Raw genomic sequence first — 22,337 nt, forward strand, 5'->3', positions numbered from 1 at the left:
ACGGAGTACTGTGAGAATGCAAAATACCAGGCAAGATATGGATGGTATCAGAGTGGAAATCCTGAGAAGTGGCCAATGAATGGTCAATTAAAACTCGGCTATATGTATAGCCTTGGGAGGGCAGCGTGACAGGTACGATTGGCACAACCAATATATCTGCCACATGCTGTACATGTTAGGCTGTGAATCTACTCTTGACCTTCTGCAAGAAGAGCGCCTTATCTAATTGAAAAATATTTCATATTACTCCTTCCACCGACGGGGGCAGCATCTGAACACTCGGCTCGCCATGCTTCATCACCAATAATACTACTCATGGCACACTTCCTGAGATACCATATCTTTGAAAACCAGTATCAACATGATACCGTCATACTTGCAGACGGAAAAATACCACAGCCAGTCAACGTGCATCATGCACTCCCACCCAGACTCTGCCTATCGACGACGTGAACGAAGCACGCAGGGGCCCACGGGTGTCCAAAGAGAAGGGACCGCTGATGCACGGCCATATTCAAATGTCAGCCGCACGTGGCAGGATCCTGAGATCAACTCAATCGAGGACAGACAGCCTGGGGTGCTGATGAAGTCTTGTGAAGTTATGTATGGTTATGCAGCATAAAATCTATTAATATAGATGATGCTCGGTCAGACCAGACGTGAGACAGACAGGCGAGCAGGCAGGCAGCATGTGTTTCGTCCTGGGAGAGCCTTGGGCTGCTTGTGTGTAAGATTACAACCGTTCGTTACAACATGAAATACAGACATGCAGAACGGACGAACAGAAACCCCCCCCCCTTTGAGGATGAGCGAGACAACTAGTACCAACTGAGTCAACGTTGCATCAGGGGGCTGGGAAGCTGTTTCGTCTCCTACTCCTTGGGTCTGAAGAGGCCACCTAGCAGTTAAGTCATACCAAACAGGTTACATCTCGGCTGTATGGACCCTGAAGAAGATGCGCAACGATCAACGAACTCCTCCAGCAGCTCCCCACACGTGGCAAGGGTATGCAGCAGGGAAAGGAAGAGAAGGAAGCACGAAGGAACAAAAAAGGAAGACGGGAGAAGGCCAGGAGAAAGAGCATTGCCAGCCTTATCCGGCCAACCGAGGCCAGACAAGACACGAACTGCATAAAGACTCCAGTCCAGCCCGGTTGACCCTCCTACCAAACACAGCTAGAGCTCCTCGGAAACTCCATGAGAATGCGCGTACCCCGTATATCCGTTAGAATTAATGTTGAGGATAAAGAAGGGGGCCCTGCTCGGAGCAAGCGAACTGGTGATCTTAGGACGAGTGCGAGAGTAGTAAGTAATTAAGGAACTCCCCCTAGGGCAGCAAACTACCCAGCTAGCTCCTTCGTGAACGGCTAGGGAGTGCAGGATGGCAATCTCCCGTCCAAACCGCGCAGAAACGGCGGATAGAAGTTAAATCACTGCTGGGCGTTTCACATTCTCCTCCAGGACACGAACACGGGGGCGGTTGAAGAAGAGGCGAAGGAAACGTCTTCTCAACGGGGTAAAAAGGGCGAGGAACGAGGAGTACGAGATGGTTATTTTAACTTGACTCTTGCTTACTTGCTTACAGTGTACTGGTAATAAAAGAGGAGCAGCTGGCTAATTAAACGGCGAGCCCATCAGGGTAGCACCTCGCCGTCGTAGCTGATGGATGTCTTGGTCTATATAGATGGGACCGTTGTGTGTGGCTCATCGTACTCGGGTCCATCCATCGCCAGCCCATCATCGCCCATCACCGCCAGAACCCACGACCTCGGCCGTCCAAGTCTGGCTTCGAAACTCCGACGGACGCCCTCTGGACGACAACTCCGAACGAGCAGCCGGACTTATGCATGGGGATATCATAGCGAACCCTGTCATTACTTTACTTTACCTGTTGGTGTCGGTGTCTGGCTCCGTCTCAGCCCTGAACGGCGTGCGTTTTGCAAAATTCAGCCCAATACGATCTCTTCCTGTTTGTTACCTTACGGACCCGACAGCCCACTGGCTTCATCTCCATCAATCTCCAGTTTCGTCGACGATTACATATAGATGGTCTCCAACTTCTCTGGCTGGCTGGCTGGCGGGCGGGTATCGCATGGGGCATACTCCCCCCCCCCCATCGTCGACTCCAGCAGCCCATGCTTGTCATCTCCCACGAGCAAGGAAAGCCAGTAGCGTACGGAGTAAATGATAATATGGGTGTTGTATGTATGACAGATATCTGTCACACCGACCCAGCCTGACATCACCAGCCTCATCTCATGCCGCTGCTGCTGCTGCTGCGCTTCCCTGGCCAGAGTAAGACAGGAAACTGCATATACTCGATATACTCCGTGCGTACATAACACATGAAGGCGAGCTACATCGACTCCGGTTCCAACATCGAGTCGCAAGTTGACCAAGATTGCATCACGTCTTTAGATTGTACGGAGTAAATATGTGTATGCCAATATGGATGGTCTATCTATCTACTGTATGTACTGTATGAGCGACGCAGGCCGCCCGCCCGTCCGCCCGCCGCCGCCGTCGCCGTCGCCGTCCGACCAACCCTGCTAGTTTCGTGACTGGTTCGTCGACTCGATTTGGAGAGTTACTTTGGCTAGTTTTTCCCTGGTCTCTCACTGATCTCATGCGAGTTTCACCGATGTTTGGAGTCCAGAGCAGCCGTCAAGAAAAAAGGACAAGACTTTTTTGCTTCACCGATCCAAGTGCCATGCACACTTTTACGATCTTGTCATCTTGTCATTATCAACCTTGGTGTTGATCATAAGAATTGATCGGAAAGTGTGTATGGAAGGAGTAAGGTAAAGTACGGAGTATGTACGGAGTACTTTCTTCCCCCCCATCTCACCGCCGTCCGGAAGATCCGATCCATGGTACAACCCTGGCCATGCGCTCTCGCTTCACAGGCTTACACAGCAATCAAGGCCGGAGGTGCATGGAGAAGGAGGAATAAGGGAGCTGGAAGAGGAAGCTGACCGGTGTTTTGTATGACTTATGGCTTGTTTTGAATTACTAGTAACTAAAAGGGAACTAAAAACTAGATTTGCTTGCTAACTATGACTGATGATGATGATGATGATGATGATGGTATCGCTCAACGCTCAAGGGTATATATCGCTATGACAAAGGGAATCCAACAAAGGAGATAATAAAATAATAAACCACAAAACACACTCACGCTCACACACACATTAAAAAGGGCTTCAAAGGGCTAATAATCAAAAATAAAGGCCGGGTATCTCGTATGAAGAAAAAGAAGTAGAAGTAAAAAGAAGAAAAACAGGCTTTGGGTATCAAAAAGGGATAAACAAGGCTGCGCGCGGAAAGAAGGAAGGAAGGAGGCGGTGAGGGGGTGACTAAGCAAGGCAACCCCGTGACCTGGACCACGTGCATGCAGCAGCCGACGAGAGAGGTCGCTGACATAAGCAAGTCCCTCCCCCCCCCAAAGTCAGCCTCGGCCTCGGGAGGGCTATTTTTATCGCGGCTGACGGGAAGCGACAACGAAGAAGCGGGCGATGCTGGGGATGGAGATGGGGATGGCGGACGCTGCTGAGGGATCCGATGACGATGCCTCGAAGCCGCTCTGAAGAAGTTTGTTGGCCTTTTGGCGGCGAAGGTGACGGTGGCAGCAGCCCTGGAGTGGTCATGATCGGGCCTCGTCGGGTGAAGGTGAAGCGGTGAAACCTCCCTGCCGGCCAATCACCAGGATGTGCGCTTCCATACCATGCCCAACAGTCGAAGGTAAAAAATGAAAAAGTAGACTCAAAAAGGTCGAAAGTGTGTAAGGCAAAAGAAAAGAAAACCACCGAACGCGCCTAACTCGCTGAGCCTTGGGCATCCACCATCCCTCCGAAGCCTTGGGGGAGTGACTCATCTGGAAGTCTGTTTTTTTCGTTTGTTGGCTGCCGGTGGATGGTGACGGTGACGGTGATGGTGATGGTTCTGGTGATGGGAGCTGCTGCTGCTGTTGTGCATGTGCTTTCGTTGAAGTCGTTGGTATCATATGAGCTGACAAAGGAGAAGGCAGATAACAATAATAATGATAATAGGCGGTGATCTATTGCTTGGAAGAAGCCGAGGTTGAGGAAGAGCTGCTTCCGCCACTGCTAGCGGCAACCGCGGCAGATCCACGGTGAGCCCGTCGCTTCTTGCTGCTCGATCCCGATGCGCGCTTCTTGCGCTGTCTGCTAGCCTGCGCGTGCTCCACGGCTGCCAGCTGAGCGGCCCGGAGAGCCTGGAGAGCGCGAGCCTGAGCCTGGGCCTGGACGTACTGTCTCATGCGCCAGTCCTCGGTTTCGTTCATGTGTCGGATCTGCTCCTCGGTGGTAAGCTCGGGGTTTCCGATGATGGCGTTTTCGTTGTCGTCGAAGCTATCGCTTCCGAAGGGGGTCTCCATGGCTGCCAGCATCGGGTTGGATGACGACGAAGTAGATGAGATCGGGAACAGGTCCTCGTCAGAGAGATAGGCCGAGGCAGAGCCGTGGCTGTCGTCCTCGGAGCCGGAGTAGAGAGATGATCGGTTGGGCCACGAGGGAAAGGCACAGGAGGTGTTGCTTCCCGAGATGGTTGAGAAGGATGTCTTGCGAGGGTAGATGTCGAGCAGCCCGTCGCATGGCGATGGTGGTGGAGGAGCTGGCTGTGGGAAAGACGATGGTGGTGAGACTGGAGAGGATGCAGCACTGCTGCCAAAGCCGTAGCCTCGCCACATCTTGGTCTGGTAGCTCCGTGAGTCGAAGTTCTGTTGCTTGTTGCTGTTGCTGATGCTGCTGGTATATGATGCTGCTGATAGCAGGGTCGACAGTGACGATGAGAGTGATGGTGGTTGTATAGCCGTGCAAGCCATAAAGAAGAAGCTCTCCGTCGTTGTATATTATATTAGTCTTGATATTGGATATAAGATGTGTGTGTGTGTGTGTGTTCAGATCCGTGGTCAGGGCTGGTTGTGGAGGAGGATGAGTAGTAGACATATATATATATATCAAAAAGGATGAAGCCGAGCATCTTGCTTATATTTATTCGATATGATAGCTCGTGCAAGGTCAAGGTATACTCCAGGGCGAAGGGCCAAAAGGGCGAAAAAAGCAAAAAATAGCCATCTTGCAAAAAGAAAAGCAAGGAGAACAGGGAAAAAGCAACGAAAAGGGAGACGAGAGACAAGGGAGGAAAAAAGAATGTTATATCATATGCAAAAACCGAAAGCCGAAAAATAAAACATGGTACCAACCAAACACAGATTGCAAAAATGAAATATGAATTATTATTATTCTTATTATGAATCACTGTGGGCGGTGGAGCGGATTTGCACACACCGGTGCCCCGGTCCAAAAGCAAATAATTAAACCAGTCGTTAGCGTAGGGTGAGGCGTATGAAGGCCACTTCTCATACAACAGTACGCAGGAGTGGCCTCGCACACACACTCAGCCATGCTCAAGGGTGAAAGGGAGTATACGTACGGGAGTGGGCAGCGTAGCAGGAGACAAGCCCAGGAGACAAGAGGCACAGTAGCAGAGGGGCATAACCAAACACACAAGAAAGGGAGGGAGCAAGGCGAAGCCTAACCTCCGTCTCCGGCCGTTCTTGTCTCTCTCTCTCGTCGTGCTCGCCTTGCTCTCGCCAGCAGCAGGCCAGACGATACGCCGCAGGAGTTACCCCAGGTAGTTAGAGATCCCATGGAACGGTCCGCTGAGCCCGGGGGGTAGAAGAGCTGCCAAGTGTAATGTCTCTTACACAGGCTGTATTGAAAAATACGCCTGAGCCTGACTCCCTTAGAAACTCTTTTTTTTCATATTCATCATCCTCCTGTTGCTGCTGCTGCTGCTGCCTGGCGACTCCTGATGCTTTACTTTACAACTCATTTTTGCCGACCAGAGGGAGGTCCAAGGCTGTCTCGAGCGAAGAAGGGGGCGGGAACCGTTTGAGCCAAAGACGTGAAGAGTTCAAACCACCCTTTCTTCAACTCGACACAAGCAGAGTGACTCCGCGTATACTTCCGTCGTGAGGGTGTGGTTGATTCCAAGTTCCCATGCCTTAACTGGCGGTCTGGTCAGCCCTTCGACTAATCATCGCGGCAGGAAGACACCCTGGCGCAACGGGCGGTGACTAACTGCATCATCTTCACGGCTTGGTTGTTGGGTCGTCGTCGTCGCTGCTGGATGACGGTGATGAAGACAACCACCACCCCCTTCGTGGCCTCACCGTAAGTAGGGACGGACGAGGATGGATGCCTGGTCCCTCGCTCGTTTGTTGTTTGTTGTATCGTGGGCTGGACAGGCGGTCTCGTCACAGCACGGCAACGACTCCCCTAGGGAAGGATGACCAACAGCAACACTTCCTTATTTCCCTTGTAACCTCTAAGCTCTCTCCCTTGTTTTTGCTCCCCGGAGATTATGGACGCGGACGGGAGGGATGGCGGCAGGCAGAGTCGTATGTAGTGTGAGACCTCCCCAACTGACTGCCGCCGTTACACACAAGTAAACAAGATATCGGGAGGCGGCGCCTGTTTCCCTTTTTTCCTTTTTTTTTCTTTTTTGTTGGAATCGAAGCTGTTGCTATCCTGCTTTTTATTCCTTTTTCCCTTGCTTCGTCCTCTTCTCCTCATGGGGTTGATCATATTACCGTGCGTGTATGATCTTTTTAGAGTGTGCGCTCTGCCCTGGAAGACACCTTGGGGAAACCAGGCCGGCAGACAGGAAGTTTGACGTACCCCAGAGAGATCCTGTTTTTCGGGATCAACTACTATAGATCTCGCCGGTGCACCGAGTCGAACAGCCCTGTTTTTCGGACACTCCAGATAGCACTCTATATTAAATTAACAAGTGCGATTTCGAACTCGGCCTGCAGTTGCTGCGCTGTGCCCTGCCCTGGCCGGAAGCAATATAGCTACCAACAACATTTTCTGACACTGCATCTTCTGCTTCTGCTTCGTCTCGCTCCCCCTTTTTTTGGGCGCGGGTAGTCGCTCCGGGCTTGGGCAGCCAGCCAGCCAGCCAGCCAGCAGCAGCAGCAGCAGCAGCGGCAGCGGTCGGCGGCACGTAGTTAAATTAACGAAGAGTAAAAATAAAAACTCCCCGGTTCCGGACCTGTGCCTGCACGATGTTCAAAGGTCCTTCACACCGATATATTATGTATATGTCTGTTGAGGCGACACGACGGCTCGTATAGGGACGGACTGGACACCCTCCCTCCCCTGTGTTTTGTTGTCCCTGGGCTTGTCGCGCCACGGCAGAAGTGGACGGCCACCTGCTCCGGCCGGGACTGCTGGTCGAGTTCAAGTCGAGTCGACGCCGTTGAGTGACGCAAGGGCCGGTTACGGGCAGCATCAGGGTCACAGGCAGCCATGTAAGTGCCGTACGCCGTGCGCAAAATGTATTCGTAGGCCATCTACGGTCCTCCGTGCTTAAGGCTCCATAAGCTCATCTCCATCGTTCTCAGTTTTCAGTCTCTTCGACTGGCTGGCTCCGTAAAAAAAAAAAGCCGTTGGCGGAGTGCAGGAGGGCCACTGCAGGGGGGGGGGGAAGGGGGGGCCACCGGGGAAGAGAAGCCCATACGGAGGATAAAAATAAATAATATTATCCCAGTCAGCCAGCCGCGATTCGCCGGCTTACCCATAATAATCGTAATAACAATCGCTCTGATTGACTGGATTGTGATGAGCCTTTTTATTTTTGCATTTTTGCATTTATTTCCCTTTATTCCGCAGCGCTGGGACTCCAGCTCTTTCTCCCTCTCGCTTCGCGTTTGTGCTTTGCTTTGTGCTCCCTCTTTGTATGCGCTGCTTTCTATATCTATATGCTGTTCCGTCTGTGTCGCTTGGGGGATGAATGTGCCGGGCCGTCGGGACAGCTGCCATTGTCTTTGTCAAGAGTCCAGCCGGAGAGGCATCAGGCATCCCCGGATACGCAGAGTAAATAGACGGTCAGGACCAGGCTTTCTCTCGCACACCCACCCACACACACACACATACTCTCTCTCTTTCTCTTTCTCTCGCTGGTTCCGTGGTAGAGAGCCGGCGAGGCAGAAGCAAAAGAAAGGCCCGTGGGAGAGTCAACCTGACCGCTCACCAGCGTCTCATCACGCCGACCATCCAACTGCCGCCGCATGCGATCTATCCCGTAGACGCCTGCCGGTCACTCTTTGTGTGCGTGTGCCTCTGCATCATACACAGACACGACCCTGGTCCGGGGAACGTGAGGCAGCGACTTGTCGGAATCGGACCCGCGATAGCTTGTTAGGTTCCGTTTCCTTTTTGTTTTTGTTAGCTGTCGCTTTTCTTTTCTCGCCGTGTCATTTTTGTTCCGCAGGAATAATAAAATAATAAAATACACACAAAAAAGAACGACTTGAAAAAGAAAAACAGCAGGAATAGGGGGCGACTTCCCTCTCTGCTGGCTGGGAAAGGCTTGACTCGTGGAGGATAGAGACGGCTACTTAGCCCGATGGAGGTTTTTTTTTTTTTTTTTTTTTTTCCTTCTTCTGCATTACTCTCAAATAAGCGTACACAAGCCGTCCTGTTGTGGATGATTGGTCTGGCGGTTTGATCCCTTCTCTTGGGTCTGAATGCTCCAGCGCAACGGAGCCCTTATGTTGCGTTGTCCATCCTTATAGGTAGCTTGGACGTCCACTGGAAAGACGCCGTTGACAGACTAAGCTGATGATCTCTGGAGTTGTGGGAGTCGAGACCGTTAAGACAACGAATCTTGGGGAAGGGGAAAGTCGAAGAGATTAAACGGCGACTGACCAGGCCGATCGAGACTCCTGTCCGGTTCCCTTCCCTCGGTGCTCATTGATTCAGAATGGCTTGCCATCGAAAGTGTATAGTGTATCCGCTCGTCGTAACCCCCTTTGGCTTGACTGGCAAAAGGGGGGGCAGCCTTCTCAGCCCAACGCTACAGAGCACCACACCACATCGCCATCCTGAATTTATGTGTATTTGCAGGTCGATGTTTCAACTCACGAATCGACGAAGCATCACCAGGAGACGAACCACTGGCTCTCTGCCCTTGCATACACGTGTGGGTGCTGCAGATGCATCGAAAATCCGCCTTACTAGTCTTCCTCGACTGAGTCGCTCGATTCAGCCATACCCATCACAATTAAAAAGACGAGGGCGAACCAGAGAACCAGGACAGTGACAGGTGAGCCAGGTGAGCCAACCACGTCGAGATGAGTCGTCGTTTACCCTTGACTAGTTGGGAACGACTGATCGAAACAGACCAGTCAGGGAGGCTGTCATGTCCCGCTAGCGTCATGTCTTCTCCTCATAAAATCCGTAAACGTTGCAGCGATGGTCTCGAGCTGCCCTTCCACCGTTATTAGCCAAGCAGCTAGTCTCCCACTGGGCAGGAATCACTTCCTAGCCTGTCCCTCATGAGGGGCTGGCCACGAATGGATATGCTGTTCGTGTGTGCGCACTTCGATGGGGAGGAAATGAAGGATCATCAAGGACCCAAGGTCCAAAGTGGCGGGCAACTCTCTGCCATGGCTTCGATTGAGACAGGCATACGGAATAGAGGAGGAGACACTCTGCACCCATACTCCATACTTCGTAGGCATCTGCAACCACAGACAGTGCGAACGAATCACTTGGCTGATGACCAGTTTGCCTCCAGATATTCCTCATATTATTAGCTGGGATTTCGACGAGAATGCTTCGTATACCATATAATAATAGGACTTTATATTTTTGCATACCTTTTACGGAGTATGCTTCCTCACATTCAGCTTCTCTTCCATCCTCGCCCCTGATACCAGCTGTTCCCCCTGCTGGCTGTCGTATCGAGGAAAGTCCTCCCCTGACAGGACGGAATTGAGAAGGCCACACATGGTTCAAGAGACGTCCCAAAACCCTGGACCCCCACCGGCAGGGGCTTGGGCTTGGGAGCAATTCCACCACTCGGGGAGCGTGAAGGGAGGAAGCTGGGAGGACAAACGACCCATCATATGTACGATGGGACAGTTAGTGCACACTAACTGGGAAACTAATGCCTAGTTAGTGTATTTAAAATATGCAGCATTAAAATAATTAAATCTGCCCTTGCCAGCCCAGTTCGAACTCTGGATCATTCAGATCTCTCCCTTCTCGCACTCTGCACGCTCAAGAGGCGGGCAGGCTTGGGGCGGAAGGACGGACCGCCAGCCTCCCTCCCTTCCGCGTCTCCACAGTGAGACTCCAATCGTCGTCCCAAATCAAGGAAAAAGGCAATTTCGAATGAAACCAATGATCTTCAATAGTTAGCAGCTAAAAATGAAGGAGGGGGCGGCGAAAAAGAAAGCGAAGTCGAATAGCCAGTCCGTTCATTCGTTATTCTGTGAATATGTGAATGTGATAGTCCGACCTGTGGTGGAAAAGGGTTAAACTCTCCCGACGTGACGGGACAGAGCCAGATCCCGAATCCATGGGACCAAGTCCCTTTGTACCTGGACCGACTAGTTGGTGTCCTACCATGTCTGTCTAGAACTATCGCTAGAAAACCTGATAGTTCGACAGGGACTGTCCCCGTACACACACAAAACACACTCGTACATACTCACGAAATGCACGGATATTCTGCTATGTCGAGGTGGCGATATCTTGGGACAGATCGAATCAGATCAGGCTCGATCGAAATGCGTATTAACCATCAGTCCATCGCACGGTCTACTCCGTACAGGAGTCGAAAGCTGACCTGATCAACTGGTCCCTGTAGTGCTCATTTCATTTTATCATTATTCCGTCTGTTCGATGTTTATGCGTACATTCTGCAGTGCAAAGGAGCATAGTACGTAGCATCTTGGTGCCTCCACTCCCGGCGTTTACCCCTTACTTTCTTCACATTTACCCTCTGCTGTCCCAGATGTGAAATGACACGCGGTCAGACCTCGCACCCTCCCCTCCTTCTCCTCCTCTTCCATGAGGGGGGAGGTTTGATAGACGGGAAGGCAAAAGGGAGGCGTCTGGAGAGGCGTCTGGAGTTCGTGGGGAGCTGACGGTGGCGGGCGCCAGTCGCCTCGCCTCATGGAGGATGCAGACGCAGGTCCAAGGGTGTGGCTTTTCTTACCCTTCATCTTTGGCTGGCTTCTGTCCTGATTCCCGCAGATCCCGTCCCTTTACTCCGTACATTTTCAGGTGTTATGTGAGCGCACTAACGTCCTGTCTGTGTGGGGGCAGGACCGATTCATAACTGAGAGGAGACAGCATACCCCGGAATCCCCAGACTCTGGAGCCCACTGGTGGTGTGTCTTCAAACGTGTAGCCCAAGAGGGCATGTCCAGCCCAGTATTTTCATTTCAGCGAGTCAGGCATACCCCAGAGGAGGTGTTTGTTATCCAGCCTGTGTGTTCTGTGTCTGTACGTGGCACGGAAGAAGCCAGCGATCTGAGATCTCTTTTTCTTCGCTTCTTCTGCGTTCTTCGTTTGCTCTTTGCTTTTGTTTGCGTTTTCTTCGGTTCAGGGGAAGCTCGACGTTCCTTCCGCCAATCAGGAGTCGTACTTTTCCAGCCAATCACAATTGATATATCACGTGGATAATGTTGATTATGTAAGTCGATCTGTACAGAGAGACGGAAAGCCTGGCAGCGACGGCGACGATGAAGAAACTCACTGCTACGGACGGAGGACGGAGGACGGTGTACATTGACAGTGCTACGGCCAAATGGGCTGAGTACAAGACTAATGCTCGTTTTTCCTTGTAAACATCATATTTGCAATGGCCTACTCCATACGGAGTAGCTCCAGTTTGAATACAAACTGCCTGATATCAAGGATGCGTGTCTGCCGGCTCCAGCCACAGACACATCATATTGATACCCCCGCGTTGAAGAATTATCATCGCACAGCATGAAGCTACAGACGGGTCCGATTGTGGGATGAGATGGATACATGGGGCTCGGGCGGGCCGAGACAGGCTCGATGTCAATATCAGGGTCTAGAGCCAGCTGCTTCAACCTCACAAGCGGGTTGTCTGCATGAACAAGATATTGTTCGTCACATACTCCGTAACTCCATACTGGGCAGTTCGGTTGCGATTCATGATCGTATTTCGCCTTTTTCTGCAGGGATCTGTCATAATAATTTATGCAAATAGCCATTGCTATTATGGCTGTCGAGCACACCGCTTGCTTTCGACACTGCCTGCCGTAGGGCTAGCTGCAGAGATCCTTAAGCTCGATCTTGATTCTTGCATCACCGCTCTTTGACACCGTTCGGCCTACTCTCCACGTACTTCACAGCTCCGGTTTCCGGCTAGAGGAGAAGCATGGCGAGACGGACAGGAGGCAAGTCCAATAGTTCAGCCCTTTCGTGTCGGTGAATTATTCGTACCTGTTTGAAAATCTCACCGCTACTATCGCCAGCCACCTGGCAGCCATGATGGGAGATCCTCCCCTCAACACCCGAAACCATCCAGTTTGCTGAGTTCCGTCACTAGATCGCGGGAAACTATTGAAATAAGGATCATTCCAGAAGCTGAGATGAAGTCGTGTCGTGTGCTATAAGGCTACCCGTTGTCTAGTGGTAATGGCTCGCGATAGTGTACTGAGCGGTGACCGGGTGCGCGCCTTTCCCACGTTTGAAAATCCCTCCCCATGAATATACTCCGTACACAGTCTCGATGGATAAAAAGACTGTGGCTAGACCTGATTCCAGGCTCCCAACGGCCCAGCCTAGACTAGCATGCATTTACCCTTCATTTGCGCCCCCTTTGCGGAAGGACACGTATATACGCACATCCATCCCGTGAAGCTATGTTGGAAAAGCAGGAAATCCCTTGAGCTTGTCGCTTTTCAAGCCATATCCAAGCCCTACATACATCCCAAAAACCCGGAATGTATACGAGGTACAAACAATGCAAGATATTCCCCGAGTACGGGAGTCGCTTTCACATTCAAGTTCCATGACTCGAACCCAGTCACTCAATCTAGGGTCTTGGTATGAAGTATGAGAATGAAAAACGCATAGATCACATTGGGAGATCGATTTTCTATCCTCTCGCTCGTTTTCTTGTTTTCATAAACTAAATCTCGATCTACAGGCAAAACCTAACCAAGAAAACAAAACAAACACGGTTGCGATAGACCACATCACTCGCGAGAGAGAGGCAAGAGGGGGTGGCACACATCCATACTTTAGAGCCCACCCTCGTCGCTGGTAACTTCTTCCCCCAGACAGACAAAGCTTTCATTCAACAGCGACTCTATATATACTATATCACTCACGGTGATACATCAAGCCCGCATCACCTCCGCCCTCATGCATACCGAATCTCGATTGTTCAGATCACATCGCAAATAGGCCCGAGCCGACTTTCTGATTGGCTGAGCCGCATCATCGAAACGAGAAAAAGCCTGTTTCCCTTGTTATGTGCGTTCCTTGATCATGTAACTGCAAATAGGACGGCGCAGTGTATGGCGCGCAGTGACAGCTTCATCAAAGGGATGCATCCTTTCTTTGGCCCTCGAGCCACAATTACCCTGCAGATCAACCGATGTCCGGTGAATCACAAGTGGCGCAAGTTTTGACCAGATTCATGAGGGGGTGATTTTTGCATCTGAGGCTGCCAAGGGTAAATCAGTTATAGTGCAACATTGTTTCGATCGATCGATCAACTTTCTTTGTTCAGCCGGCCTTGTTCTGAACGCAAACAAACATATAACTAATAAACAATAAAGGTCAGGGGCGGGAGAGGTGACCGACCCGGCCGCCTGGCTACTTTCACACCCAAGGCCTGGTTACTTGTTTTGTTTGTAGACAAAGACATGAAAGGAGGGCGGCCAGATGCTTGAAGAAGTTGATATCCATACACTGTAAAGGGAAACCGGTTTGATAGAGCTTCTGGGGTTGGGCCTTGAGGGATATATCCAACAAAAATACCCGACTGGCGAGGGAAAATAGGGGTATACTCATTCACAGCCAATAGCTCTTCATGAACAAGACTCTGGTCGGACTGGGGATGTCGGTAAACAACGAATCATTTATCGAGCTCTTCCAAACTTCCAAAAGGCTCGCTGCAGACCAGGGTCAAGGTTTGGACTTAAGGACTCATGACTGTTGCAGGCACTTTGCCGGAATTCTCGTAAAAGGCAACTGAATAGCTAATTCTCCAACTGCCCGGGGCATTATGACTCCCATATCCTTTGTATCTCCTACTTGCGCTCTAGCTTGATCAAGCGGTATTTAATAACAATTGCAGGATCATAAGTAGTTGTAGTGTAAAGTAGTATCAAGAGTCTCTAATACGAAAACTGGTGGACACTCGGACAATATATGTTGATAATGATTAGATTCGTTCTTTATACCCCATTAGCCATAGTTGGCCCTGGGAACTTTTGTCGGCCATTTTTTCATAAGAACTGAAACTATCAGAATAACTACACTTCGAATGTTCCAGATTACACTGGTTCAACACGAGTGCGAGTTATGGACAGTGGAAGAAATGTAGTTATAACACACAATGATAGTGTGAAAGTGTTTTGATAATTCAACCATATTGGGCTCACAGCAGTAGATAATTGCATGCCCTTTCATGCCTTTCCCACAAAAAAACGACTCAATCAATTGAAACATCTCTGTTCAGACTAGCACATAATCAATACCTATACTTTACTATACGTATTATTATCAATGAAAACTTCAGTGCTCAGCATATGGTTTCAATCTTGAATTGTCTGCGAGACGCGAATATTTACTTTGGACCACAAGAACTACCAACCCCCCCATTCCCAGAACATGACGAACGCCCAAGCAGACAAGTAGGATGATGATTAAGCTCAAATGAAAAAGGCATCAGGGCGGGATACAAACAAACAAAGGAAAGAAAGAGGCACGAACAAGTGAGGTAAGCGCCGGAACTCGTTCGAGATAGAAGTGTAACTTGTTGGGGGAATGGCTCATATTTTTTTTTGGTTTCTTTCTTTTTGAATAAAAGACACTTTGAAGCCTGACTTCGGACAAGGAGAAAGAGGTATTAAAAACATAGCACATTGGAAGAGAAAAGAGAAGACAGTCTCAAGGAGTCAATTACATCCGGGATCCTCAAAGTAGCCAGCGAGCCCTTGGACAAATGCTTAAAGCGAAATAATTTACTGGAACACAACGTTAGCATTGGGATAGTACTTAAAGAGCACTGGAATAAACCATCTACTTACGGAGATCTCATCAACCATTCCGAGGTCTTCGCCGTTACCAGCGGGCTGTGGAGCAGCACCATTGGCTGCAGGAGCGGGAGCGTTAGTACTGGCAGGAGCTTCGGCGAAGTAGTTTACCATTTCAGCATCAAGCTCTTCAAGGGTCTTGGACTTTGGGCGACCGGCGTTGCGGCCCCGTTGGGTTCGACCGCGGGCATCTCTCTTTCGTCCAGCTTTCGCAGCAGAAGCGGGCTTGGGCTGAGACTTTGGTTGACTACTGTTTGTTAGTGAATAAAAAGAGCTACAAAACCACTGCAGGTAGACAGTGGGAGAAAACTTACGCAACACGCTCGGTCAATGGCTTGGGTGTAGGAACCGGAGGCGCACGGGATGCATCAACAACAACCTCAATCTAGATTGAGGTCATGTTAGTTTCAGTAGAGAACTGATAAATGATTTGAATATACTTACTTTAATGGGGCGTTTGTCGATCAGGAGTCCATTCAGCTCCTTAGCAGCTTTGATAGCAGTTTCAGGGCGGCTGAATATGATAGAAGCGATACCACGGCTGGTGCCGTTCTGATTGTAGGTCAGCATGACCTTCTTGACAGGTCCCGCTGACTTGTGGAAGTATTCCTATCGGTAACACGAGACTCATCAGTATGTTCGTAGTTTCAAAGTACGTTTGCCGAAGCATTGAATATGAGCAATCGGGATCATCGGCTTTCGAGCGAAATTTATAAGAATATTCCAGACCCCAAACAGACCAGCGAGCACAGCATAACAGCCAGGTTAGTAGTTAGCACGAACGAATCGGGTGGAGCCTGGGTTGCCTTGACCTGCATGTCGGCTGAGGTAGCAACATCAGTCTGGAGTAGAAAAGGGTTCGTATTTGGGGTATCCAGAGATTCCAGTAGACAGTGAAGAGATTAACACCTCCACAAGGGTTGGTCCTAGAGCCAGTAAAAGATGGTGTAGGAGATTATTGGTTTGTAGAGTAGGCTGGTTGAAAAGGGAGCACCACAGGCAGCGATAACGTCACGGTTGTGAATATTGCGCATCAACTAGGTCGGAAAGCTTGGCCCTCACAAAGGCGTCGCTGGCGAGAGTTGATTGCAAAAATAGATAACTCGATCGACATGTCGCAGATACCGAGTACTATTGAGGTGATGACGGATGGATCATTATGCTATGCTGTTCAACCGCTGCTGCGCTCGCTGATTCTCCTCACTTCCAATGAAAGAGCCAAAAGTCTAGCATATTTTGAATAATGCCATGACGCGTCGGCTTGACCGCTCAAGTGCACCCCACAAGGCATATACCGGGTCTTTTTATCTTTATTTTTAAGGCCATGACAGGATACAACCTTCCATAAGTCTCTGCGTCATGCCTCAGCATAGGCGAGCGAAAGATAGGAAGGGATCGACCGTCTGATAGCAAGAGAGCTCAAGAAGCCATAGTTCACACGCGCTATTGATAGGCCATCACCACGGAGTATAGCCGCACTGAGATCAAGTCCGCCTTTGGTTTTTCGCGTGGGAAGAAAAAATAGGAAAGCCGACTCTTCCGATCGTCACGTTCGAAGCAAAATGGCTGAAACGGAGACGGCGAATGAAACTCCGAAGAGCGTCTCTATCAACATACCTTGATATTTGCTTCATTAACATCGGAGGGCTAGACGAACGCGCAGTTAGCAGCTGTAAGTTTCTTTCACTCGAATGACAAGTAAGGCCAGGAGGAAGAATTAATGGCTTACCAAGCCGCTCACGATGATTTTTCCATCTCCTGATCCTGCAGCAGGTGCAGTAGGTGTGGCTTTGGATGTTGGCTTGGGTTGCCTAGTAGATTTTCTGACTCCTCCGACGGGAGCGGCCTTTGCAGCCTTCGCGGCAGGGCGACGCTGGCGACGCGCCTGGCGGCGAGAGCTAACAAGCTCATCAAGAGCCTTGTCGAGCTTTTCAGACATGATGGCTTGGCTTTGAAACTGGGGCTTTTGAGACTTGGAATATAGCAGTATCAGACTGGACGCAGCAGGTCGAGAGGGCTTATCGACGCGCGTTGGGCAGTTGCTGGTGTCGCAGACTGAAAGTGCTGGAGTGGCAGCAGAGAAGATATAGCTTGGTCGCTAAAAGGACAGTCGAGAGCACAAGTCGTTGTCGTGGTGAATGTGAGGATAGTGAATATGCAGCTGGTTCTGTTCTCCTGGATGGTCGAGTGAAGTTGAGATCGAGAGAGGTTGAAGGTTGGAAGTCTCAGCGGAAGAAGAAGAAGAGCGAAAAGACGCCAGGAAGGGAAAAGAAGGCTGAGCGAGCAGGACAGGCACTGCGCTAACCGCTTTTGGCTAAAGAGTCAGAGGTGTCCTGTGTTATGTAAGCAATTCGGAAAATAGAATATCCATAACCGGCGTTGTGATTACCTAATAAGGTTTTTGGTCGCAGAATTAGTCACTAAACCGGAAAGGGAAACCTGCGACGTCTGGTCATCTTTAACATCCTACCTGATATTTCGAGGACGCGCTTGATACCTCAAGGAGAACATGTTGCATTATGGATATGTGATTACTATACGCGCTTTAAACCAAGAGAGATTGTCTAGCAATGTCGCCCCTAGTCTATTTTTGTAATCGTGGGATACCTGTAATAGCGCTTACTGATTGGCAGCAAGCTACATGCAAGGTAGCTTGTGCATGCAGGCATGTCGGCGCTTAGCAGTTGGGGGCCTTACCCTCCAACAGGGCCGCCGTAAATACCCCTTCTTAAAAGGTTCGCATTTTTAATATCATATCTTCGAAATATATATATTTATTGTTTTTGAGCACATCCACATGAAACTCGATTGGAAACCAGCTCAATATGGAGGTCGCCGGCCTTGTTATGGGCGTTGCAGGCCTTTTCAGCGTCTGCATGGATGTCCTCGATCGAGTGTCGAATTATAGAGAATTCTCGACTCAGTCACGGCAAACTGTTGTGAGCTTTGAGGCCAACAAGGTCAGACTAAAGGACTGGGCGACATACGCTGGCATTGAGAACGGAGTCCTGAAAGACAGTCATCATGTTCGTCTTGATGAGCCAGAGATATTGTCGGCCGTTAAGCTAGTTCTTGAAGAAATTAGCACGCTTTTTGACTCGATAGAGCGTTCACAATCTCGGTTACGAGTACCTCAAGTTGTGGTATCTTCTGCTGAAAGTGAAGGAAAGGCAAGCAAGAATAGTTCAAAACCTTCCATTAGAGGTGGAATTAGCTGGGCCCTCAGGGGAAAGGGAAGCTTCACCTCCCAGGTTACAATGTTTGGAAAGTTTGTTGATGAACTGCACAATCTCCTTCCTAAAGAGAAAGACGGGTACGGTGGCACTCGCTATTGCTATTCTGTGAATGTTGAAGAGGAAAGCTAACAGTATGGTAGATCAGATTCCCTTGTTAAGGATATTAGGGCCTTGCTCATAGAAACACGAAAGAACACTCTTATCCAAACACAGAAGAGAGTTGAAGAGTGGCTAGATGCCCCTGAGACCGAGCAGCAATATGAGAGACATTTATCAGCTTGTCTAGATGGTACTTGTAACTGGATTACTACCGAGCCTGCTTATAAGACTTGGGAATCAGATTATTTTCCTCGGGAAACAGCCAAATTCCTTTGGATATGTGGTCCAGCAGGTTCTGGAAAATCTGTCCTATGCGCAAAAATCATCCAGCAGTTTACTGAGAAGTCAAGCCACCCGTTAGCGTACTTCTTCTCTACTAGTCATATTCAGGCAGGAGGACATCCAGATGGCGTGGTACGCTCGTGGATTTCTCAAGCTGCACGGCACGATGAACGGAATTTAGAACTGGTTCAACAAGCAATGGACCATGTTGAAGCAGGCAGAAGAGCATCGCAAGCTGAAGTCTGGAAACTATTTAAAGCTATCGCCTCCGATACTACCCCTTTTACTTTTGTTTTAGACGGGCTGGATGAATACGAAATACATGATGACGAACGAGCCCAGCTACTTCGAGGACTGAAAGAGCACGCAAAGGGCGTTAAATGTCGGGTTTTAATCGTGAGCCGGGATGAAGTTGATTTAAACCAAGAACTTTCCCCTTCCCCTGGAAATAAGGGGGAAACCACTATGCTTCAGTGTCAAATTTCAAAGTCTAAAACCAAGTCTGAGATCCAGCTCTACTCGGAAAGCATTGTCAATAAGAAACTCGGGAAGAAAGACGCCTCTCTTCGACGGGAATTAGCCGCTCAAATGGCAGAGAAGTGTGAGGGAATGTTTCTTTGGATCAAGATGCAACAAGACCAGCTGCGTAGCGGCAAGAACGAGAAACAGCTTCGAAATATAGTCTCAACTATGCCAACTGGACTCTATCAAGTATATGAGCGCAATTGGGCAAACATTCAAAGGCAGCCAGCTAACGAAAGGCGCCGTGCCATGTCCATTCTCCGCTGGGCTACTTTTGCGTACAGACCACTGAAATTATCCGAGTTAGTCCAAGCACTTGCCATTTGTGATGATGACGACGAGGAAGTAGGGGAAGAAGGAGAGGAAGGTAACGGTGAAAATGATCTGAACGATGATGAACCTCCTGAGTTTCCTGTGGACGAACTTCCAGAAGAGATCGACGAAGAATATGTTAATGGTGAAATCAAGGAGCTTTGTGGCTCGTTAATTGAGGTTCGGATCGAGGCTCCAGACTATATGATGAGATGGAATATTGATACCCCTCAAGGTTACGGGACAATTCATTTAGTCCATGCTTCAGTTAAAGAATATCTCCTCTCAAAGTTTGCAAACTTTGGGAATATTTCAAGTCCAGGAAAGCTGTTGTCCAGTTCCGCCAGCCAAGCTATGCAACATAGTATACTTGCTAAAACTTGTCTTCGCTATCTTACCTATCCTGAAGTATGGGACTGCAGTGTTTTGCCTACTTTTGACGTAGACGATGGGTCTTTCCTCAATTATGCCGCTACTTCATTCGACACACATGCGCTTGCCGCTGGGGAGAACAGTCAGTTGGCTCAACAAATCAGTCACTTTTTCCACAAAAGCCCTAACTTCATTCGATGGAAGCATCATGTCGGAGGAGTAGGGGCGGGGCCCCTTTACCATTCTTGCCGGCTCAGGTTACTGGATGTTGCTAGAATCTCTTTGAAAGAACATGCAGAGGATCCCGACGCTCTTGCTGGGCGATTCGGGACTGCCTTGCAAGTGGCCTGCTTCGGGGGCGAGATGCCAATCGTCGAGCTATTGGTTGAATCAGGAGCTGATGTTAATTTAGAGGGGGGTGAATATGGAAGTGCGGTAAATGCCGCCATCGCTAATGGCGATAACCAAATTATATCCTATCTGATTGAAAAGGGTGCCAAATTAGATACGAGGAACAAGGAAGGCCGGACAACTATTCACCATACAGCAAAGAACGGGAACATTAAGTTACTGGAGCGTCTAATAAGCAATGATGCCGATATCGCAATAGCTGATAATGAGGGGGTGACTCCGCTGCATCTGGCTGCTTCCAGCGGAAATTTAGGAACCGTCAAGTTTCTTCTCGAAAAGGGGGCTAATATCGAAGCGGCTACGTCGACAGGACGGACTCCTTTGTGTTATGCGTGCCAAGCTGGCAATACTGACATGATCAAGCTCCTTGTGAGAGAGGGAGCAGATATACACCATGCTCCATCATCCGGAAATACCCCAATATATGAAGCATCATGTCAAGGGCGTATTGAGGCTCTCCAATACCTTATCAGCCAAGGCGCAGTGGTGACGGCTGAAAGCAAAGCGTTGAAAGATGCGGCTTCGGGAGGGTATACAGCTATCGTAAAACTCCTTGTTAAAGCAGGAGTAAGCCTTGAAGATAGAGTGGGTGACGAAGCATTGTATAAGGCGTCTGTTCATGGCCACACCTGGGTTGTCAAGTTTCTTCTTCTGGAAGGAGTCAAAGCAGAAAATGTCCTTGACCCCGCGAGGACCTATACACCGTTATTCAATGCAGTCCTCGGCGGCTATACTAACATTGTGAAACTCCTTTTATGGAAGGGAGCAAGCCCTAACATTCATCCTTCAATGACGAAAGATGTGGCCTCCGAGACAATGTTGGTTTATGCAATCCGAAGTGGCCTCACTGAAATTTCTAAAACACTGCTCAGAAAGGGAGCAAATGTGGACCCTGAGCATAACTTTGGGATTAGTCCGCTGTGCGAAGCAATTGTCCGGGACCAGGTTGAGATAGTTCACATGCTTCGTCTCCGGGGAGCTGATCCTACCAAACGCGACAAACTCAGATATACACCTTTACTGCAAGCTGCTATCAGAGGAAACGAGATCATGCTCATGCATTTGGTTAGGGGTTTGGCTGGCACGACAAATGCCTCTGTACCAAAGAAGTATGGAACTTACCTGAATGCTATTGCGTACGGCGGTAATCTCAAACTTGTTCAGTGGTTTGTTCCACTTTGTGGCCCTGCACAGTACAAAGATAGTGAAGGAAGAAACCCTGCTCACTTCGCAGCAAGAGGTGGCCATGCCGATGTGCTAAAATTCTTCCTTGATAATGGCATCGATCCCCAAGCTCTGGATATAACGGGGCGCGGAATAGTGCATCATGCTGCCTGCGGTGGCTCTATAGAGACTCTTCGTGTAGCACTTGAAGCACAGCCACTAGACGTCAAGTTTACTGAAAATACCTGGTCACCCTTACACTGGGCGTGTAAGCGCGGATCTGTGGAGCTTATTAATTTACTGCTGGAGTACGGCGTGAAAGAGAGCACAGTCAAAACTACCGACGAACCAGCAGCGGAGTGGACTCCTTTTAGAATTGCTGTATACCACCAAAACAAAAGTTTAGTGAGGAACTGGAGTGAAACGAAATACAAATTGGACGACACGATCGTTCTTCAGGGGTATCATTCGATTAGTTTCGCCGGCTGTTCTTGGTGTCTCCATGTAAGAATTCTGCAATTTTTGCTGGTTACAATCGCTGATCAAAGGCTTTAGGAACTATACGGGCCGCGTTATTATCGGACCAGCAGAAATGGGTTGGTGCTCTGTTTTATGTGCAAACATACTGCAGACACGGCCTATCCGGGCTCTATATGGAAATCTGAATTCAGTGAAGAATTATGGACCACCGACCTCAACGAAGGTCCAAAATGGGAAGCACCAGAGATTGGGGGTTTCTATTAAGAATTGAATAGTCTAATGTCGAATCCATATACACACGAGCTATTATAATTGAGAGTAACGTCGTAATTA

At 49.4% G+C, this 22,337-nt stretch overlaps 5 protein-coding genes across 5 annotated transcripts; 2 read left to right on the forward strand and 3 right to left on the reverse strand.

Annotated features, from left to right (window-relative positions):
• Positions 1 to 3,814: 3,814 nt before the first annotated feature.
• Positions 3,815 to 4,707, reverse strand: ARB_01708 (uncharacterized protein; the record flags this gene model as incomplete). Its single annotated transcript, XM_003011907.1, has 2 exons — positions 3,815 to 4,105; positions 4,192 to 4,707. 2 exons carry the CDS (start codon positions 4,705 to 4,707, stop codon positions 3,815 to 3,817), a joined length of 807 nt encoding a protein of 268 aa, XP_003011953.1.
• Positions 4,708 to 4,759: 52 nt separating this feature from the next.
• Positions 4,760 to 5,274, forward strand: ARB_01709 (uncharacterized protein; the record flags this gene model as incomplete). The annotated part of the gene is made up of 2 exons (XM_003011908.1): positions 4,760 to 4,903; positions 5,092 to 5,274. 2 exons carry the CDS (start codon positions 4,760 to 4,762, stop codon positions 5,272 to 5,274), a joined length of 327 nt encoding a protein of 108 aa, XP_003011954.1.
• A 9,780-nt stretch (positions 5,275 to 15,054) lies between these two features.
• Positions 15,055 to 15,696, reverse strand: ARB_01710 (uncharacterized protein; the record flags this gene model as incomplete). Its single annotated transcript, XM_003011909.1, has 3 exons — positions 15,055 to 15,373; positions 15,441 to 15,511; positions 15,571 to 15,696. 3 exons carry the CDS (start codon positions 15,694 to 15,696, stop codon positions 15,055 to 15,057), a joined length of 516 nt encoding a protein of 171 aa, XP_003011955.1.
• Positions 15,697 to 16,843: 1,147 nt separating this feature from the next.
• On the reverse strand, positions 16,844 to 17,065 carry ARB_01711 (mRNA export factor Mlo3, putative; the record flags this gene model as incomplete). The annotated part of the gene is made up of 1 exon (XM_003011910.1): positions 16,844 to 17,065. One exon carries the CDS (start codon positions 17,063 to 17,065, stop codon positions 16,844 to 16,846), a length of 222 nt encoding a protein of 73 aa, XP_003011956.1.
• An 886-nt stretch (positions 17,066 to 17,951) lies between these two features.
• Positions 17,952 to 22,079, forward strand: ARB_01712 (uncharacterized protein; the record flags this gene model as incomplete). The annotated part of the gene is made up of 2 exons (XM_003011911.1): positions 17,952 to 18,439; positions 18,530 to 22,079. The coding sequence occupies 2 exons, from the start codon at positions 17,952 to 17,954 to the stop codon at positions 22,077 to 22,079; spliced, it is 4,038 nt and encodes a 1,345-aa protein (XP_003011957.1).
• Between the last annotated feature and the right edge of the window lie 258 nt (positions 22,080 to 22,337).

The sequence above is a fragment of the Trichophyton benhamiae genome (genome assembly GCF_000151125.1).
Source record: "Trichophyton benhamiae CBS 112371 chromosome Unknown contig00269.3, whole genome shotgun sequence".
Lineage (NCBI taxonomy): Eukaryota > Fungi > Ascomycota > Eurotiomycetes > Onygenales > Arthrodermataceae > Trichophyton > Trichophyton benhamiae.